Raw genomic sequence first — 18,757 nt, 5'->3', positions numbered from 1 at the left:
GCGAATACTTATGTACATGTGATTTCTCAGTTTTTAATAAATTTGCAAAAACCTCAAGTAAATTATTTCATGTTGTCATTATGGGGTGTTGTGTGTAGAATTCTGAGGAAAAAAAATGAATTTAATCCATTTTGGAATAAGGCTGTAACATAACAAAATGTGGAAAAAGTGATGCGCTGTGAATACTTTCCGGATGCACTGTAACTAATTGCAACAGCAACCTACCACCAGGCAGCTACATTAAATAATGCCAACAGCAGCAAAGGAGTTTTAGGTGATATGCTAGAGAAAACCATTCTGCAGAGGGAGATGAGCAAGGAGAAATGAAGCATGGCTGGTCAACTTTTAAAACGACTGACACTCTCAAAAATGTTTTCCTTTCCCTTCTACAACATGGACACATGGTTTTACAATGGTATGTGTTATTTCACAAAATTCAGTATCCAGTAACACTCTTGAAAAACTGATACAGGTCAAATTCTGTTTAATGGGTCTGAAAAAAATTTCATAACGGCGATTTCACTATAATGGAATTGGAACATAGTGTGGTCTGTTTGGCACTAACCGCTGACAAAGCTGACTGCAGAATGACAAAGTTGATGGCAACTTCTACTTTCTTCTTGTTAGCAGCAATGGCTGCAAGAAGATCCAACATTTTCTTTAAATTTCTTTAGTTACATAAACCTTGATGTCTACATTACACAGTCAGTATTAATTTGAAGTGCTGCAGCAAAATGTTGACAACCAATGAGAATATTCAGGCAAGGCTTTAGCATAGTATGACAATTCTTGATTGGCCTATGAAAATGTATACTGGATAATGCAAGCATAACACTGACATATCACCCACCCCTATCCTATAGTCAACTCCAGAAATGCTGGAAGCCTTCAAGAACAGTAAAGTCGATAATGCACGATTCTAATTTATCTGAAGTGTTTGGATAAACTGCTACTTATTCATTTATTAAAACTTTTTTGCAGAAATTCAGTTTTACCTTAATATAACATGCATAGATTGAGGGATTGGCTACAAAAATAGCTATTCTGTTCAAATTACCAGTAAGCTTAATTAAAGACATAGTAAAGAAGTCTGAAAATCATGTAACTGTTGACAATTTAGCAGAAAGGAGACATATCCACATATTCCCTTCATGCACAGTGAGGAGGATTCTAAGGGGCAAAGAGGAGCCCAAAGATCAGTTTCACAAGTGCAAGTTTAGTTTAATCTTGGGCTTTCGCTTTCACCATTTCAAAATCAACAGTGAGACGTCATCTCAATAGGCAGAAGTTTTTTGGAATGATTCAACAAAAGAATCGTGATGTGGTCAGATAAAGCAAAAATTGAGCCATGCACACCACTGTCATGTTTGGGGAAAATAGGGGACTGAATACAAAGAACTGCACCTTTACCCACAGTAAAACATGGTGGTGGCTCTATGATGTTTTGGGGATGTTTTGCAGCACGCGGTGCAGGGACTCTTGTTAAGGTCAGTAGCATAACAAATTCTATTCAAAATAAGAACATTTTAGCTGAAAATTTGGTTGCCTCTGCCTGAAGGCTGAAATTGGGCCGTGGTTGGGTCTTTCAGCAAAACAATGACCTGAAGCACATATCCAACTTGACAAAACTGTTAGCAGCAACACAAAATGAAGATTTTGTAACAGGCCTCTCAGTGTCCAGATTTGAACCCAATTGAAAATCAGTGGTCTAAAATGAAGAGGGAAGTTCACATGAGAAAGCACAATGATTTGGAAATAATCTGCATGGAATAGTGTACCACAAATGTTCTCCGTCCTTGTACATTACAGGAAGAGGCTGAGTGCTGTCATTCTCATTAGGGGAAACTCCATCAAATACTGTAACTTGCTGTGCCAATATTTTTTTTTTAAACTACGTGTATGAAAATGTGTTACTAAAGGAAAACTATTTTGTTCCAAAAATCTGACAATAAAAGCAGGCAGCTTACCCATTTGTTTAAGCCCAAAATATCACTCTCACTGCAGGTGAGGTTATTTTTATATATTCATTTGAGCACTTTCATAAACAGGTGTCAACAAATCTAGAGTTGACCGTACATGTACATACAGAAATTTGTAATCTTGTCATCTGTCAGCATCTGAGATTTACAGTTGACAAAGTCTGTAACCAAAAACACTATTCAGAATTTGTTTTGACAAGTTCTGTGAAATTGACTCACATCAGTAGACTGTGAGGAAATATTTAGCTCCAAAGAAAAGCAGTAATATCTAAAGGAACCATCATAAGCAAGGTCAAAAAAACCATCAAGCTAATTCTAAATGGCTTTGAAGTTTACTTTAGTAACCAATTAAATTGTATGCAAAAAAACAGTTAAAGATAAGAATTAACAAAACTACACCGTTCGTTCATTTAACTTACATCTTCACTCCAATCCTCTGTTCCCCATTCTTCAGCAGCTGTTCTCCATGCACCTGCCAAAATAAAACATTAAATATAGTCTGTTCCAACTCCGCTTTAAGACAGAAGGCTTTTTAGTCAAGAGAAGTTGAGACACCTGTGCAAATTTGATTTACTTTCATTACTGCAGAACATCTGTACATTGTAACCAATTACTTGTTTCCAGAAGAAGGTCCACTTACAATGTTCTAAAGTTTCCTTTTCCTAGGTTTTACTAACCTAAATTTTAAATTTAAACCTCTGGCAGTTTGTTAATTATAGCCAGGGAATACAATTTTTATATTGCCAAATGTATTATGTATGAAAGACTTATCTAATTAATGAAATAAAAACTAAGACAAAACAAATGTTCCATAAAACAGTGGTTACTTTATGGTAAATTAACAATTCAAGCGCATTCATATATGCTGATAAACATGCAAACAGCCTCAAAGAAAATTAAGTTACAGTAATCCCTCCTCGATCGTGGGTGTTGCGTTCCAGAACCCCCCCCGCGAAAGGTGAAAATCCGTGAAGTAGAAACCATATGTTTATTTTTATATTGTCATGCTTGGGTCACAGATTTGCACAGAAACACAGGAGGTTGTAGAGAGACAGGAACTTTAACCAAACACTGCAAATAAACATTTGTCTCTTTTTCAAAAGTTTAAACTGTGCTCCATGACAAGACGGAGATGACAGTTCCGTCTCAATTAAAAGAATGCAAACATATCTTCCTCTTCAAAGGACTGCGCATCAGGAGCAGAGAATGTCAGAGAGAGACAGAGAAAAAAGCGAACAAAAATCAATAGGGCTGTTTGGCTTTTAAGTATGCGAAGCACCGCCGGACAAAGCAGCTGCAGGGATGTACAATGTAAAGGTAGTCTTTCAGGATTTTTTAGAGGAGCGTCCGTATCCTCTAGGCCAGTGTGCGAACAGCCCCTCTGCTCTCACCCCCTCCGTCAGGAGCAGAGAATGTCAGAGAGAAAGAGAGGGACAGAGAAAAACAAACAATCACAAATCAATACGTGCCCTTCGAGCTTTTAAGTATGCGAAGCACTGTGCGGGAAGCATGTCACTTGATAAAGCAGCTGCACAGATGGGAGCAACGTGAAGGTAATCTTTCAGCATTTTTAGACGAGCGTCCGTATCGTCTAGGGGTGCTAACAGCCCCCCTGCTCACACCCCCTCCGTCAGGAGCAGAGAATGTCAGAGCAAGAGAGAGAGAGAAAGGCAAACAATCAAAAATCAATATGTGCTGTTTGATCTTTTAAGTATGCAAACCACAGTGCGGGAAGCATATCGCTTGATAAAGCAGCCATATGTAAGCCCAGCAAGGAAGAGAGCAATGTGAAGGAAATCTTTAAGCGTTTTTTGAGGAATGCCGTATCCTCTAGGGGTGCGAACAGCCCCCGTGCTCACAATATAGTTGAGGAGTTTTATTTAATATGTAATATGCGCTCTGGTTGGGTAGCTTCTCAGCCATCTGCCAATAGCGTCCTTTGTATGAAATCAACTGGGCAAACCAACTGAGGAAGCATGTACGTACCAGAAATTAAAAGACCCATTGTCCGCAGAAATCCGCGAACCAGCAAAAAATCCACAATACATACTTAAATATGCTTACATATAAAATCCGCGATAGAGTGAAGCCGCGAAAGTCGAAGCGCGATATAGCGAGGGATTACTGTATTAAGACATTACAGAGAGGATTATACCTGTACAGTCCTCAGGTTCATAGCTTCCTGTACTATTCCAAGTATTGCTACTGTTCCCATAGTTGTCCTCTGTATTTGTAGGTTCAGCGTAGTCAGCTGGGTTGAAGGTTCTGAAAAACAAGTTATAGGAATTAGAATGCTGCAAAACCACATTTTATACCTTTAAATGTGTATAAGCAAGGGAAGTCTGATTACAAGACCATTTGTTTATTTAAAACCTAACTGTCAAGTTTATGCTCAATGAGAAAATTTAGCTAATCGTCTTTTAGAACCATACTGTGATGAGATGGTCATCTTCATGTAGAACATCTGTGCCAACCAAAAGCTTTAATACTGTAAATGTTTCAATTAACGTAGGTTACATAAATTTAAATTACATTCTTGCTTACGTCATTCTGATCCAAGAGTTTTGGGTCTTCATCGTATTACACCTAGTCTGAAGTGCCCCGTAAACCCAGAATTAGAATAATTAAAACAATGCAATATCCAATTATGAGTAGTGTTTTGACACACTCCGCTCTATTTGGGCTAGAGCATGTAGAACTTGTCTGCTGAAATAACAGTAACCGAAAACCAACATAGATGGTGCCCTTAAAGAGCTAACTGTATATCATTACCTTCTCCAAGACAGGCAAAAGAATCTCCTAGGTGGAGAGGATGAGAACATTTGGAGAAATTTCTTAGCTGACAACATACATATTACATATATTGCATATATAGTATAGTGCATATTCGCTATTATAAAAGTGCAATCCATTTCATGACACGTGCATACTAAACTCAATTATTCTTGCATGGGCCAATAGGGGGGGGGGGGGGAAGAGAGAAAAAGGGCCTGTTGAGCATTAAGCATGTGAGACTGAGTAACAACAGACCCCGAGCGCTACATGGCATGGATCAACGATTGTCTGCCTGACACAAAAATCATGTGTAACCGGTTGAACCCCATTAGTGATGGGGACCGGGTATTGCAACTGTTCACCATAAAAGAAGAATTCCCTGTGACTGCAGGTGATGAGCTCATATTAAGTCCCTTGCCTTTGTACACACCTCTCCTCGTGGTGTGTACAAGGTACACAAATGGGATAGTTTAGTGGTGTACTCAGATAGGGTCTACCATGGTCAATCATGGCCTCTAGTAGAGTGACTATCTTTTTTAAGAACCTGTGGAAGGATCATTATTAGCAAGCCTCAAGTGTGTGAGAGTAGAGCAGGGGTCCTCAATCACAGTCCTGGAGGGCCGCAGTGGTTGCAGATTTTTGTTTTAACCAGGTTTAATTAGAAAGCAATTCTTGCCAATAATTTAATTTCACAGCTTATTAGTGCTTTAACTCTGCTGTGTCAGGTAATTCTCATATCCTAGATTTCCTTCCCCTTTCTAAGGATATCGTCCAAATGATTTGGAGGCTAAAATGGATGAGTAATTCTCAGTCCTTCACTTTTTTCTCTTCACTTTCCTTCCAAGTATTTAATTAAACCCAATGGTGCCTGATAAATACACACATGTGTAAACGGTAACAAGCTAAATGGAGAAATGCCGGTCTCTTGTCATTTGCATGTTATTGCTAATTAGGAGCAATTAAAAACCAAGAATACAGCTGTTTAAGACTAAAATAAGCAATAAGGGTTCAAAATATTAACGAGCAAGACCACTAAAGTGAAGCAGAAGTGTTACTTGAGCGGTAAGTGCTTATTAAGTAACTGGGTTGGACCAAAAACCTGTAGCCACTACGGCCCTGCAGGACCGTGACTGAGGACCCCTGGAGTAGGGGGACAGAGCCCCGTCCTAGTTGCTACAAGAATGAAAATTACTTTGGCTTTAAAACGCACAACGAATGACACAAATTAAGTGTCATTTCAGCAACATCAGTAGAAGCATGTTTGTGAGATTATCCACTTCCATTAACACATTCAATTTGAATCATTAGTATCATAATAATGACGTAGTATTATACATTTAATTGTGCAATTAAATGCATGAAACTACATTAATATATTTACAACGCACATCTGATTGGTCGCATCATTGCAGTCTTAAGGCATCCACAAATCATGTATTTTTATTTCTATGATAACCAGAATAACAGGGTAAAAGTGGCAAAAAATGGGATAAGAGCAGCATTCTAAAAGTCCCTGCTCGGAATCAACAGTATCACTATAAACATATAACAGACATATACCATCCATTCTGTCATGGTACATAAACATGAGATGTTCAGCTGTCTTGTGTTTTAAGTCTAAAACACCTGTATTCCTCATCCCTTGTTGACACATTATACCAATAAGCCACAACCTTAGCGCCACCAACAGGTGAAGTGAATAACTATCTCGTTATAACAGTACCTTTCATGGGGGGGCAGCAATTGAATAGTTCATTCTTGAAGATGATGAATTTGTAGCAGACAAAATGGGCAAGAAAAAGAATTTAAGCAACTATGACAAGGGCCAAATTGTTACAGCTAGACAACTGGGTCAGAACATCTACAAAATGGCAGATCTTGTGGGATGTTCCCAACAATTAGTAGTTAGTACCCACCAAAAGTGGTCCAAGTAAGGCCAACCAGTGAACAGAGGACTTGATGGAAGCTTGGTTGCTGCCAGTTAGACCATGGAACTCCAGAGGGTAGTTGTGCAGCACTGGCTAGCCCGAAGATGGTCACAGGGGAAATAAAGGAGTATGTCCAGGAAAGGAACATTTGTATATTACCATTGTGATCATTCACGTTGAGCTCAAGTGCTGGCTAGCTCAGTGCAAAGTCTCCATATTTCAAGAGATGTCTCAAGCTGATGCAACATCTCCCAACTTTTAGTTGTGGGGCATATCAGAAGGTGATGATCTTATCCCTGGACCATGTCAATTTAAATGACTGAAAACTGCTGGGCATGCCCAATTAATTTAGCAACCTTCAAGGACAGTCTTGCTTATCTGACAGCCAATAGCGGACTACCTGATGGGGTAAATAGCTATGGCAAGCTCAGCCACAATATCTGGTCCTTTTTTTTTTTTTCTTTTTTCCATTGTGTCATGGTATGTAAAACATGACCGACATACTTAATTTCAGAATTGTGAGGTCAAAAATACCCACATTCCTTATTCATCAGCAATGCATTCTATGTATTGTACTTCCAAAAGAGCATTTGTTGGTTGTCATTTATCATGCATACAACTCTGCCCTTACAACCAGAGACAGTCGTGAACTAGTTGGACCAAGTCTCTGGGCATGACACATTACATGACTGGCTTCATGGGAGCATGCCACAGACTTGCTAAGTAAATGAAGGTTAACAATGTGGTTAGCTCACTGGAAAAGTCACATAAAGCACCCTAATTTCGAAAGCCAAAGCACATGCTCTTTAAAGTTGCTTACTATCATATAGAAGAACCGTTTGCCAGTCAAAAAAATGCATAACCAGGCTATACTGTTCCATTATCAACGATGTTCACAAACGCTGTTAGAAATCAGACTGAGACTTGGCAAACTGCCTGCGATTATGGTGGTCATAATGGAAGGCCTTAAGAGTGCTAGACGGTTGACTTATGTGCTAATGAAATTGTGTTCTACATTACTGATCCATGTACTGAATATACTGGAGAAACTTCACAGGATCCCTGGTTCAGAATTTACTTCAATATGAGCATACTGTTTCACTTACTAATCTCACATGTGAAACTAAACACAATCATGTTCTTTTTGTCTCAGAAGTAGTAGTAGCACAGTAGTATTTGTAGTAGCAGCTACAAATACTTAATCCCAATTTTATCAACCTGATGGCATGAAGATGTTAATGTATAATTGTAATGCCATAATCACATTCGCTGGGGGAATTCATTGTGTTAAAAGGAATATTGATCCAAAGCACCTATATATTTCCCTCATATTAACAATCTTTACAAAAATGAATCAGATAAAATTGTTACTTCATTCATTTGGAATTCAAAATGTCAATACACTTAAGACAGTCTTGAAAAAAGCTGATGTACAATGGGTGCATAGTACCTAAATTTTATTACCTGGTCATAAATATATGAAATTTAAGATGAAAGGAAGGAGAAAGTAAAGAAACACTTAACAATATACCAGTAATTCTGTGGTGCAAGATTCACTCAAGGTATTGTACACAAGTAGACGCTTAACAACTAAGATGCTATTGCCAATTAGGCCCATGCTGTACTATTTATTCTAACAATCCTTAACTTGTTGACATTGCTTGGCACCCAGACTTAGAGATGTTTATATTGATATGTCTATCTTTTGTATACAGGTAAAATTCAGAAACAACAAACTGCCAGAGACCAAAAAAAATATTTCATTTGTAATGAAAATTTTGTTGTACAGTAATCCCTCCTCCATCGCGGGGGTTGCGTTCCAGAGCCACCCGCAAAATAAGAAAATCTGCTAAGTAGAAACCATATGTTTATATGGTTATTTTTATATTGTCATGCTTGGGTCACAGATTTGCGCAGAAACACAGGAGGTTGTAGAGAGACAGGAACGTTATTCAAACACTGCAAACAATCATTTGTCTCTTTTTCAAAAGTTTAAACTGTGCTCCATGACAAGACAGAGATGACAGTTCCGTCTCACAATTAAAAGAATGCAAACATATCTTCCTCTTCAAGTCAGGAGCAGATGTCAGAGAGATAGAGAAAAAAAGCAAACAAATCAATAGGGCTGTTTGCTTTTAAGTATGCGAAGCACCCTCGGCACAAAGCTGTTGAAGGCGGCAGCTCACACCCCCTCCGTCAGGAGCAGGAAGAGAGAGAGAGAGAGAGAGAGAGAGAGAGAGACAGTTTGTTTTTCAATCAAAAATCAATACGTGCCCTTCGAGCTTTTAAGTATGCGAAGCACCGTGCAGCATGTCATTTCAGGAAGCAGCTGCACAAAAAATAGCAACGTGAAGATAATCTTTCAGCATTTTTAGACGAGCGTCCGTATCATCTAGGTGTGCGAACAGCCCCCCTGCTCAATCCCCCTACGTCAGGATCAGAGAAAGTCAGTGCAAGAGAGACAGAAAAGTAAGCCGGGTAGCTTCTCAGCCATCTGCCAATAGCGTCCCTTGTATGAAATCAACTGGGCAAACCAACTGAGGAAGCATGTACCAGAAATTAAAAGACCCATTGTCCGCAGAAATCCGTGAACCAGCAAAAAATCCGCGATATATATTTAAATATGCTTACATATAAAATCCGCGATGGAGTGAAGCCGCGAAAGGCGAAGCGCGATATAGCGAGGGATTACTGTAATGAGATTCTGTATTTGTTGCTATAGTTAGTGCTTTCTTTAACTTGCGTCCGGGCGTTTGCAATCATTTCAATAGCTTCTTTCGTGTTAATTTTAATCTTCTCCTGCATACAAGTTATGCTGATGAGAATTTTTCTCAGCATTTCCTTGCAATAATACACTTTCAGGGTGCGAATAATGCCCAAACACAATGGCTGAAGCACTGCTGTGCAAATGGGTGGGAGGAATTCAACGCAAACATTATCTAAATGCGGAACCATGTTGCGGGCAGCAGAGTTACCAATCAGAAGCCGAGTCATCCTTTTCTTCATATTGTGAGGTTTCTGAACTCTTTTGGGATAAACAGACACAGCAGTCAGAGAGGGTTGTGACCAGGTTAGTGGCCAAGTAATCCTGTTCCCTGCATTTACAATGTTCCTTGCATCACCCATCGAGTTCCGTTTGCTTCAGTGCCGAGCCGCAGCAGAGCTGTGAGCACGTTGTTGCCCCGACAAGAGAAACAGTCTTCCACAGATGATGTGATCGCACTTTGGTATGCTCTTCTGCGTGTTGTCCACTTGGGGGAGGTTCCAAGAGAGTTTAGTAACCTCACATTTTCTTGACTGAGTGCCGCATTAATAGGAATGTTTCTTGAACGAGTATCACTGAACCACATAAAAACGGCTTTTTCTGCGTCTTCAAATGCAACAGTTTGCATACATTTGCAACCCAAGATTTTACTTCTTTTTTTGTTTAGTCTTTCAAGAAAGTTGACAGTGTCGATGGCGAAATTCCGAATTAACTGGCAACGTCTCTTCTTTTTGCCGCAATCAAGAACTGCAAAACTTTAGTTTTTTTTTTTTTTCTAATATGAACTGTTATCGTTTTTTCGTGTCCCATTTCTATAGGAGGTTGACGAAGAGTTAAATTCCAATGGATGTTTTTCAAATGTTGACGAGCAATAAGCAAAAGGTATCACTGAAAACGACCAAAAACAGCAAAAAAAAAAAAAAAAAAAACCCACAGTACAAGGAATTCATAATGTTTCTATTTGGGGATTGTTGTGCACAACTGAGCTTTCTGTGTTCTGCGACCACAGAACTAACTGCTCTGTGGAGGATTCATTCAGGCATTTCAAGGTCTTTTGGGCACTTCGTTGTAATGAAAGTTTCTGCTGAATGTACTTCATAGTAACAAGATTTCTATAGACTCGTGCCATATGAAAATTTCTTTGTAAAGGTATTCATTGTAACGGAATTTTACCTGCATTTAAAAGTTTGTACAATTACACATTTGAACTTGCATCTAAAATTTTTGGTGCAAGTTCAAATGTGTAATTGTACAAACTTTTAAATGCAGGTAAAAGAAGAAACTTAAACTAATCCTGCCCAACTTGCATAAAGAATATCCATCACTAAATACTATCTGATTACCGCAAGATAAAGGCAGCATTTTAACACTTTACACAGCATTGCATAATTCAAATTAAAAACTAAGATTATCTAAAATGTATCAAAAACACAACCTAAAAAAGAGAACATTAAACACATGGCTTGTTAGGTTTTTTTTTCTTTTTTTAGTTTGTCACATTTTATTAGTTTTGTTTTACTCACTAAAAATGTCTACAATAACACTTTTCTGAACATCTAAAAACGGTTTTCTTTAGTTGTCAAATTGTATGTCATTCATGTTGTTCCTGTCAACTTAATTTGCACAATTAACTGACAGAACTCATGATAATGTAACAGTTCAAGCCTTCCAGTATATTCAAAAAAAGTGAAAGAATGAAATGGGTAATATGACAGCAATTTAAGTTTAAGCAAGTGTTTATTTAATTTCAGTTTTGAGATTCCCTTCATGAGCAGTAAGATCAATGCACACACATACTTATATTTAATATTCTTTTTTTTTTCTTTTTCTTTTTTTTTTTTTTTTAATTTCAACTGATTCAACCAAGTAAATTGTTTTAGGACATCAGAATCTGACTTTTTTCTGAAGATAGCAAAGCTATTGAGCAAATACTTATTGTCATGTGTTTTCTTAAAAAGATTTTTTTATTTCCCTAGTCTAAATTGGATATTTGAGCTAAGCAAATCCTCCGTGGTTCTAATTTTCAAACTACTTAGCTCAGTCTTCAATGATGCTCGGTAAAAGATGCCATTCCCTGACAAACAGTGAGACATCTGTGGCCAAAAAAACCCATCAAGTCAGTCACTGGCAAGTAATGAAGCTTTGGTATTCACTCTCAGTTCTAGAAGGGAAATCTGACTCGTAGGTAAAAATGACCAATAAAATCCACAGATAACAGCTGCTGATAGCAAGACTCCTATATCACCAATGAGGTGTATTTGCACATGCAAAGCTAATGTTACCACTGCATAGTTTTAAATGTACTGGCAAGTGCACACTTGTGTGTACCTTAAGCACAAAGTGGGGTGAAATTTAAAACTAAAAACATTTTTTCCATTTTTGTTTAGTTCTAGTTTTCAATCATTTGATTTCGTTAACTGAAATAAAAATGATTCATTAATGAAATGTTTTTCGTTTTGTAAACTAGAAAAACGCTTCTTGCTAGGACAAGTTTTGGGAATGTTCTATACTCGAATTATAACAGGCTGGGGAAATGGGGGACATTGTAAATCAAACTATCTGACAAATAAGCAATTACTCCAAATCCAACACAAGATCAGCCAATCTAGTAAAAACTGCAAAGGACTGTGGTCAGCAACACAGGAGCGCCGCAGGGGACTGTACTTTCTCCAGTCCTGTTCAGCCTATATACATCGGACTTTCATATATAACTCGGAGTCCTGCCCCGTGCAAAAGTTTGCTGACGACACTGCTATCGTGGGCTGCATCAGGAGTGGGCAGGAGGAGGAGTATAGAAACCTCATCAAGGACTTTGTTAAATGGTGCGACTTAAACCACCTACAACTGAACACCAGCAAAACCAAGGAGCTGGTGGTGGATTTTAGGAGACCCAGGCCCCTCATGGACCCCGTGATCATCAGAGGTGACTGTGTGCAGAGGGTGCAGACCTATAAATACCTGGGAGTGCAGCTGGACGATAAATTGGACTGGACTGCCAATACTGATTCTCTGTGCAAGAAAGGACAGAGCCGCCTGTACTTCCTTAGAAGCCTGACATCCTTCAACATCTGCAGTAAGATGCTGCAGATGTTCTATCAGATGGTTGTGGCGAGTGCCCTCTTCTACGCAGTGGTGTGCTGGGGAGGCAGCATTAAGAAGAAGGATGCCTCACGCCTGGACAAACTGGTGAGGAAGGCAGGCTCTATTGTTGGCATAGAGCTGGACGGTTTGACATCCGTAGCAGAGCAACGGGCACTCAGCAAGCTCCTATCAATTATGGAGAATCCACTACATCCATTAAACAGTGTCATCTCCAGACAGAGGAGCAGTTTCAGCGACAGACTGCTGTCACTGTCCTGCTCCACTGACAGACTGAGAAGATCATTCCTCCCCCAAACTATGCGACTCTTCAATTCCACCAGAGGGGGTAAACGTTGAACATTATTCAAGTTATTGTCTGTTTTTTACCTGCATTTTTTATTACTCTAATTTAATATTTTTTGCTGCTGGAGTATGTGAATTTCCCCCTGGGATTAATAAAGTATCTATCTATCTATCTATCTATCAAATGTCAGTAGAATTTGGCAAAATGTAATTAGTGTTACATTAAAACATTTAATACTTTAGCAAACAGATAAACTACATATTGCCCTTTGTGCTCTCAAAGTACTTCTGACTCTGTGGGGGAAGTACTGACATCGATCCGGAACATAAATATATAAGTATTAAATAAATTTTTGCTTCTTTCTCTAATTCACTTTCACTTAACTGCTTTCCAGAGGGCATAGGTAAAGCGGAGATCTAAAGATGCCAAAACAGCATGGGCATTTTAATTTAAACATTTCACTGTGCTGGTGATCAACTGTTTACCTAGGAAAACAGTAACTGAATTTAAAAAAAAAAAAAAAAAAAAAAAACACATGGGGGCCTGAATACGACAGGACGACAATTACACTAAATACAAATGCTTATGACCCATTTGTCAGCTATCAAATCAACAGAAAAATCCACCTGCTTAAATGAGCAGCTTTCATAAATATTCAGTGTACACCCACAAAAGAACTCCAGAATAAAATTTTCAATCTATTACAGCACATTAATATCTATATATAAAATTCAATGTATGTCAGTCTGCTTTTTACGAGAGAACTACTTAACGGATTTAGATCAGGTTTGTTCAATAATCTGCTCAACATTCCGGTTGATTTCGTGACTTCTCTCATCCCACTAAGTATCATAGTTTGCTTGTGGTACCGATTTATTTGCAAGAATCCTAGAGCAACTGTGGGCCAGCCACCATTTGAGTGATTCCATCTCTCACCACATGTTGGAGCATACCTTGCCTCTGCTTAGCTAGCGATAACTGTTTGTTCAACAGACATCATCATCTACACATTGTTAAGGAGTAACATTTGAAATGAGAGAGAGAGAACGAGCAAGCAGAGCTACGTGTGTTTTAGAGGGTAACTGCTGATTGGCACAGATTGTCACGGGCCACGTGCTTTTCTCCCCACACAGGGGACGCTCTCCCATCACAGCTGAACATGATCAGATACAGAGCCAACATTTAATGTTCGTGCTTACCTACCTTCTGCTTGGCCAGAATTACATTTTTATTTTTTTTTTAAACTGATTTTTAAAGTTTGTCCTGTTTCACTACTATGTGGGCAGAGCCATGGGGGACAGCTAGTACAGTATAAAATGAAGCCAGCTGGCAAACAATCATTGCTAACTGGGAACTGAAGCAGCACTAAAGGTATCTTTCACAAAGCCAAGACAGATTGTAAACAGACAATTTTAATTCTACTCTATTTGGCTAGTCTTTAAACATACACTGAAAAATGTGCTCAATAAATTACATCACAAAAACAAATGTTATTTAAATCTTTATGTAAAAATTACAACAAAAAAAAAAAAATCAGGATGCATGCACCCAAAACTAATTGCAAAGTGGTGTTACTTAAAAGCAAAGGTGAATCAAGCAAAATAAATGTTGCATTTTTAATAGCTCTGAAGCAAGCATACATATAACCTTGAGGAATAAAGGGGAAAAAAAACACACACACTAAGATAACCAGATACTCACCCCATGCCTTGAGCAGAAAACCTTCCTCCTCTCCTTCCAGAACCCCCTACAGAAGCCAAAAATAATTTGACATCAAGACAAGACACAAGACTGCATGTTATCATTGACTGAAATGGTACAACCTGTCGCTCAGTTTAAACATGTAGCAAAGGCTAAGCATTATGAAGTTATCAGATCGTTTTATACATGTTAAAAACAAGACAACTTACCAATGACAATTACAATCGGCTCTTGCAATTCACAGGTGTACGACCGAATCTGCCATTTTGCTAGTTTTTGCAACATACTGCAGAGAACCGCAGAGGATGCCATAGCAACACTACTTAAACGGATGGCAAACCCCAGCAACCACGGGAGTACTGCATCAGTGGGCAGTTTCAGCAATTGCTGCAAGAGCTGATAAGCGAAACACGATGAGGGTGATAGTTTATAAAGAGCCATGAAAAACCATCAGGATTGCAATCTGTGGTACCTTTTTGTTTCAGACTTTCACTGCAAAATTGGACTGCAATTATACCCTTTGGATTACAGTTTTCGTCCTGTGCCTGCTCAACCATGCGATTTCACCTGGGTTTTACAACGTCTTTGTCTGGGGAGCACTGCCAGTTTCTATAAATCTTCACTTACATCAGTATCATGGTGGGACAAAATTCTGCATAACTGTCAGGAAGCTGTTCACTGGGATATCTTTTCATAACTATACTTTCATCATCTGAGAAACTGGGCTTATTGTTTTGTTGGACTTCTTTTGTATCTGTATTATTAATCATCACCTTTCCTAAGCAACCTCAAAACTAAATGTAACATTTGTCTACACAGTCAAAGGACAGACAGTCTTCTACCTATTTACTCACAGATATTTAAGTACGTTTTGTGCAAACCTCAAGAACCTGTTTAAAGAATTTATAACTGGCGTCAGCAGACAATTCCTAATGACATTTACTGACTGCACTAACACCTAACAAGCTAAGGCAGACCAGACTAAAGACCAGCAGAGCCCTTAGGACTTAAAACTGAATGGGTGTCTAAACTTCTTCAAATGCCATATTAGGTTCCTTATTCAGTTTTGGAGGCCAACTACTTTAACTCTTTTAGGGCTGATGTCGACTTTTGTCAATAGGAGGAGCTGACGATAATCGGTAATCAGCTGTAAACTGTGACAAAACCAACCGCTGCGTTTTAGTTAGACTCTCATTGGTAGAAGGAAAGTTCTCTTCATTGGCTTTGACCGAGATTTCCTGCGCTCCCGTGAGTAGCAAGGCGCAGACAATGGCAAAAATGACACTGTCATCTAGTGAGAGGTTAAAGCATAAAAGCAAAATACTCCATGGAGAACATGTTGCCTGTTCTGTTTGAACTAGGGGGCTCCGCCCCCTGCTCGCTTCGCTCGCCAACCCCTGGTGTTGGGAATGACAAAGAGCGTGATGTATGAATGAGATATAGAATAGTGTGACGGTGTAGATGATGCAAATAGAAAGCAAACAATATAGTGTGTGGCACAGTGTAAAGGTTTATTTGAAAATTTCTTTGTACACGCCGTTTAAGTGTAAAAGGTAATTCCAGCTCAGAACTTGTAAGGTCAATGAAGATGGTTATTGTTGTGATCAGAGTCAAGTTTGTCAGAGCTTAGAAAGAGTTGTGTCTCTCCAGGAAGTAATGGAATGACTTGGGTATTTATGTTTTGCACATTAATATTTTTTGGACATAATATAGTGCGTTGTGTTAAAAGGGGCATTTGGTCTAATGAGATTGCTGTTCCAAATCTCTCTAACTAAGTTGTCGCAGATAAAGGCTTGAGGAATTGTAATATGTGGCTGAAGTCCATCTGTATTGGTGAGTGTACCATCTCTCAGTTGTAATAAGCAATTGTTATGATCTGGTTCTGGACATCGTATCTTTTTTACTAACTGTATCTTTTGAAAGCAATGCCAATTGTCTGCGTATTTTAAGGTGCACTGAACAATAGCTGAGTGCATGGCATCTGGAAGAATAGCTAAGCACTGTCTAAAATCTCCTCCTCATAAAAGTACCTTTCCTCCAAATCGAATATTATTATTCATAAACGTTTGTAGAAGTTTATGAATGGTGTTGAGTAAGTGACTTCATGCCATTGTACATTCATCAATAATTAACATTTTTCAAGACGGATGTCACGTGCAGTGCCACCGTTAATGTTCATAGTGGATACCGATTTGTAGGATCTAATGCAGTTGATAAAGATTTCACTTTCAGGTACATCGTTAGTTAGAAGCTTTTGTAGATATTCAGTATATGAATGTAAAGAAGGCAGTCTAATTTGACCCTTTTGACAACAAATGTATTACTTGTATTGCCAGTTGTTTCTTCAGGGAAGTGAACTGAATGACAATGATTGCAAATGACATTCATTAATCTGAATGAATTTTCCTGGTGTATGTTTTGCTTGTGCCGTTTGAGAGGCGCGTTGTTGCATGTGTAGTATTTGGGACGTGTTGTTTTGGAGCTGTAATCGATTGGCCTGTGCTGTGTGAGAAGCCTGTTGTAGCCTTCCTTGCCGTTAACGTATGTCTGAGACGGGAGGTGTTTCGTTTTGAATCCGTGACTGATGCGATGCAGCACTTTGATTGATAGCTAGCGTCATGTGGATCTAGGATGTAGATTTGTGCATATTTGCGTTGTTGATTTGTTTCAGGGTGCACTGTTCCAATGCGATGCAGTATTTGTGCACATATGGGGAAAGCAGTATGGGCCATTGCCTTTTGGTGGCCTGATATTTACTCCGGTAGATGCAAAAGCAAATGAACTATTGTAGGATCTAATGCAGTTCATAAAGTTTTTACTTTTAGGTACATCGTTAGTTAGAAGCTTTAGTTGAGCTTTGCGTTTTTGGAGTCGAGACATTTTTTCTTTTAGAAATATGGATAAGTAATAAGGAGTATTGCACTCACTGTTAATATGGAGCCTTTTCTGCGGTTGAACGGTTAATAGTGCCTTATTGTAATGAGATCCACCTATGCTGCATAGCCGTCTATTTTGTTGTTTCTTTCGTGTTCGTGTGTTTGTTCCTGTTATCCTTTCCTTTTCGTTTTGTACCCGTGACCGTGTATTCATGACTTGTTTCTTTCTCAGCATGCGAAATATGGATAAGTAATAAGGAGGATCGCAGTCACTGTTAATATGTTTCCTTTTCTGCAGTTGAACGGTTAATAGTGCTTTATTGTAAGGAGATCCACCTATGCTGTCTAGTGTGAAGGTGTTGACGTTCACTTTAGAATATGTGGCTTTGGGTGTCACTTCTTATGGATGTGTGTGTGTGTGTGGGGGGGGGGGGGGGGGGGGGGGGTGAGGATTGTTGTTGCGCGAGCGTCTTCTTTCTTTTTCTGTTCCTGTGTCTTGTTGAATACCCCTCTTTGTGTGTGTCCCGTCCCTTGCTTGTAGGGTCTGTGGGGTGGTTTTGTGTTCCATGGGCTTGTTGAATCCCCCTCTTGGTGTGTGTCCCGTCCGGTGCCTGTAGGGGGGGGGGTTGCCTTGCTGTTGTGCGCGAGCCTCTTTTTTTTTTTTTTTTTTTTTTTTTTTGGGTCTAGTTTCGTGTGCAAGGTGTTTCGTGCTTTGCCTGCGTTTGACTACTTTTTTATGTGCCTTTTCCTTTTTTCGGTGCTCGTTGCGCCTCATTTCTCCTTTTTTGTCTTTTTTCTGTGCTCACTCCTTTTTACTGTGGTCTTGTCCGCCTTTCGCGGCCCCTCATCCGCCTCTCGCGGCCTCTTTTGTCCCCCTCTCGCGGCTCCTCATCCGCCTCTCGCGGACTCTTTTTGCGCCTGCGCAGTACGTCTGTTTGCTGCTACGGCCCATGGCCGGATGTGCCTGCGTCCATCATCCGGTTTAGCATTCTCGGTTAGTAATATGGATTGGACTAAGACTTGTCGGACTCTGATTTTGATACAAGCGATTGAAAACGAATATGAGGTTTTGCAGCTTCAGCTGATTGGTCCCCAGCTAATCGTGGTGCTGAACAGGTTCATGTAGCTGACACAGCCTATGGCACTGTTCGCCTGGGAGGACTGCCACTTAACAATGATAAGAGGAAGAAACCAGATTGCAATGCACTGTGACCATGGCCGCTGCTGTTGCCCCATGAACACAGCCTGGCAGCTTGCCTGCCGCACATTCTTGACAAACTGGCAGCCACAGCATGCAGCAACAGATGTTTTATGTTGACTTCTGTGTGAAGCCATTGCGTTTCAGCAAA

The 18,757-nt window shown here is 39.4% G+C and overlaps 1 protein-coding gene across 6 annotated transcripts in view; it reads right to left on the bottom strand.

Annotated features, from left to right (window-relative positions):
* The window catches only part of ubap2l (ubiquitin associated protein 2-like), a 298,828-nt gene that overhangs the window by 154,044 nt on the left and 126,027 nt on the right, over window positions 1–18,757 (bottom strand). For all 6 annotated transcript variants that reach the window (XM_051923264.1, XM_051923266.1, XM_051923265.1 and 3 more), the window contains 3 exons: window positions 14,533–14,578; window positions 4,135–4,244; window positions 2,399–2,451 (listed from right to left, as the gene is read on the bottom strand). In XM_051923264.1, the coding sequence (XP_051779224.1) occupies window positions 2,399–2,451; window positions 4,135–4,244; window positions 14,533–14,578 (209 nt within the window). The remainder of the gene's footprint in view (window positions 1–2,398; window positions 2,452–4,134; window positions 4,245–14,532; window positions 14,579–18,757) is intronic.

This window comes from Erpetoichthys calabaricus, chromosome 2, assembly GCF_900747795.2.
Source record: "Erpetoichthys calabaricus chromosome 2, fErpCal1.3, whole genome shotgun sequence".
NCBI classification, from domain to species: Eukaryota; Metazoa; Chordata; class Cladistia; order Polypteriformes; family Polypteridae; genus Erpetoichthys; species Erpetoichthys calabaricus.
Note: the sequence above shows the minus strand (reverse complement) of the source record. Positions and strands in the feature narration are given on the sequence as shown.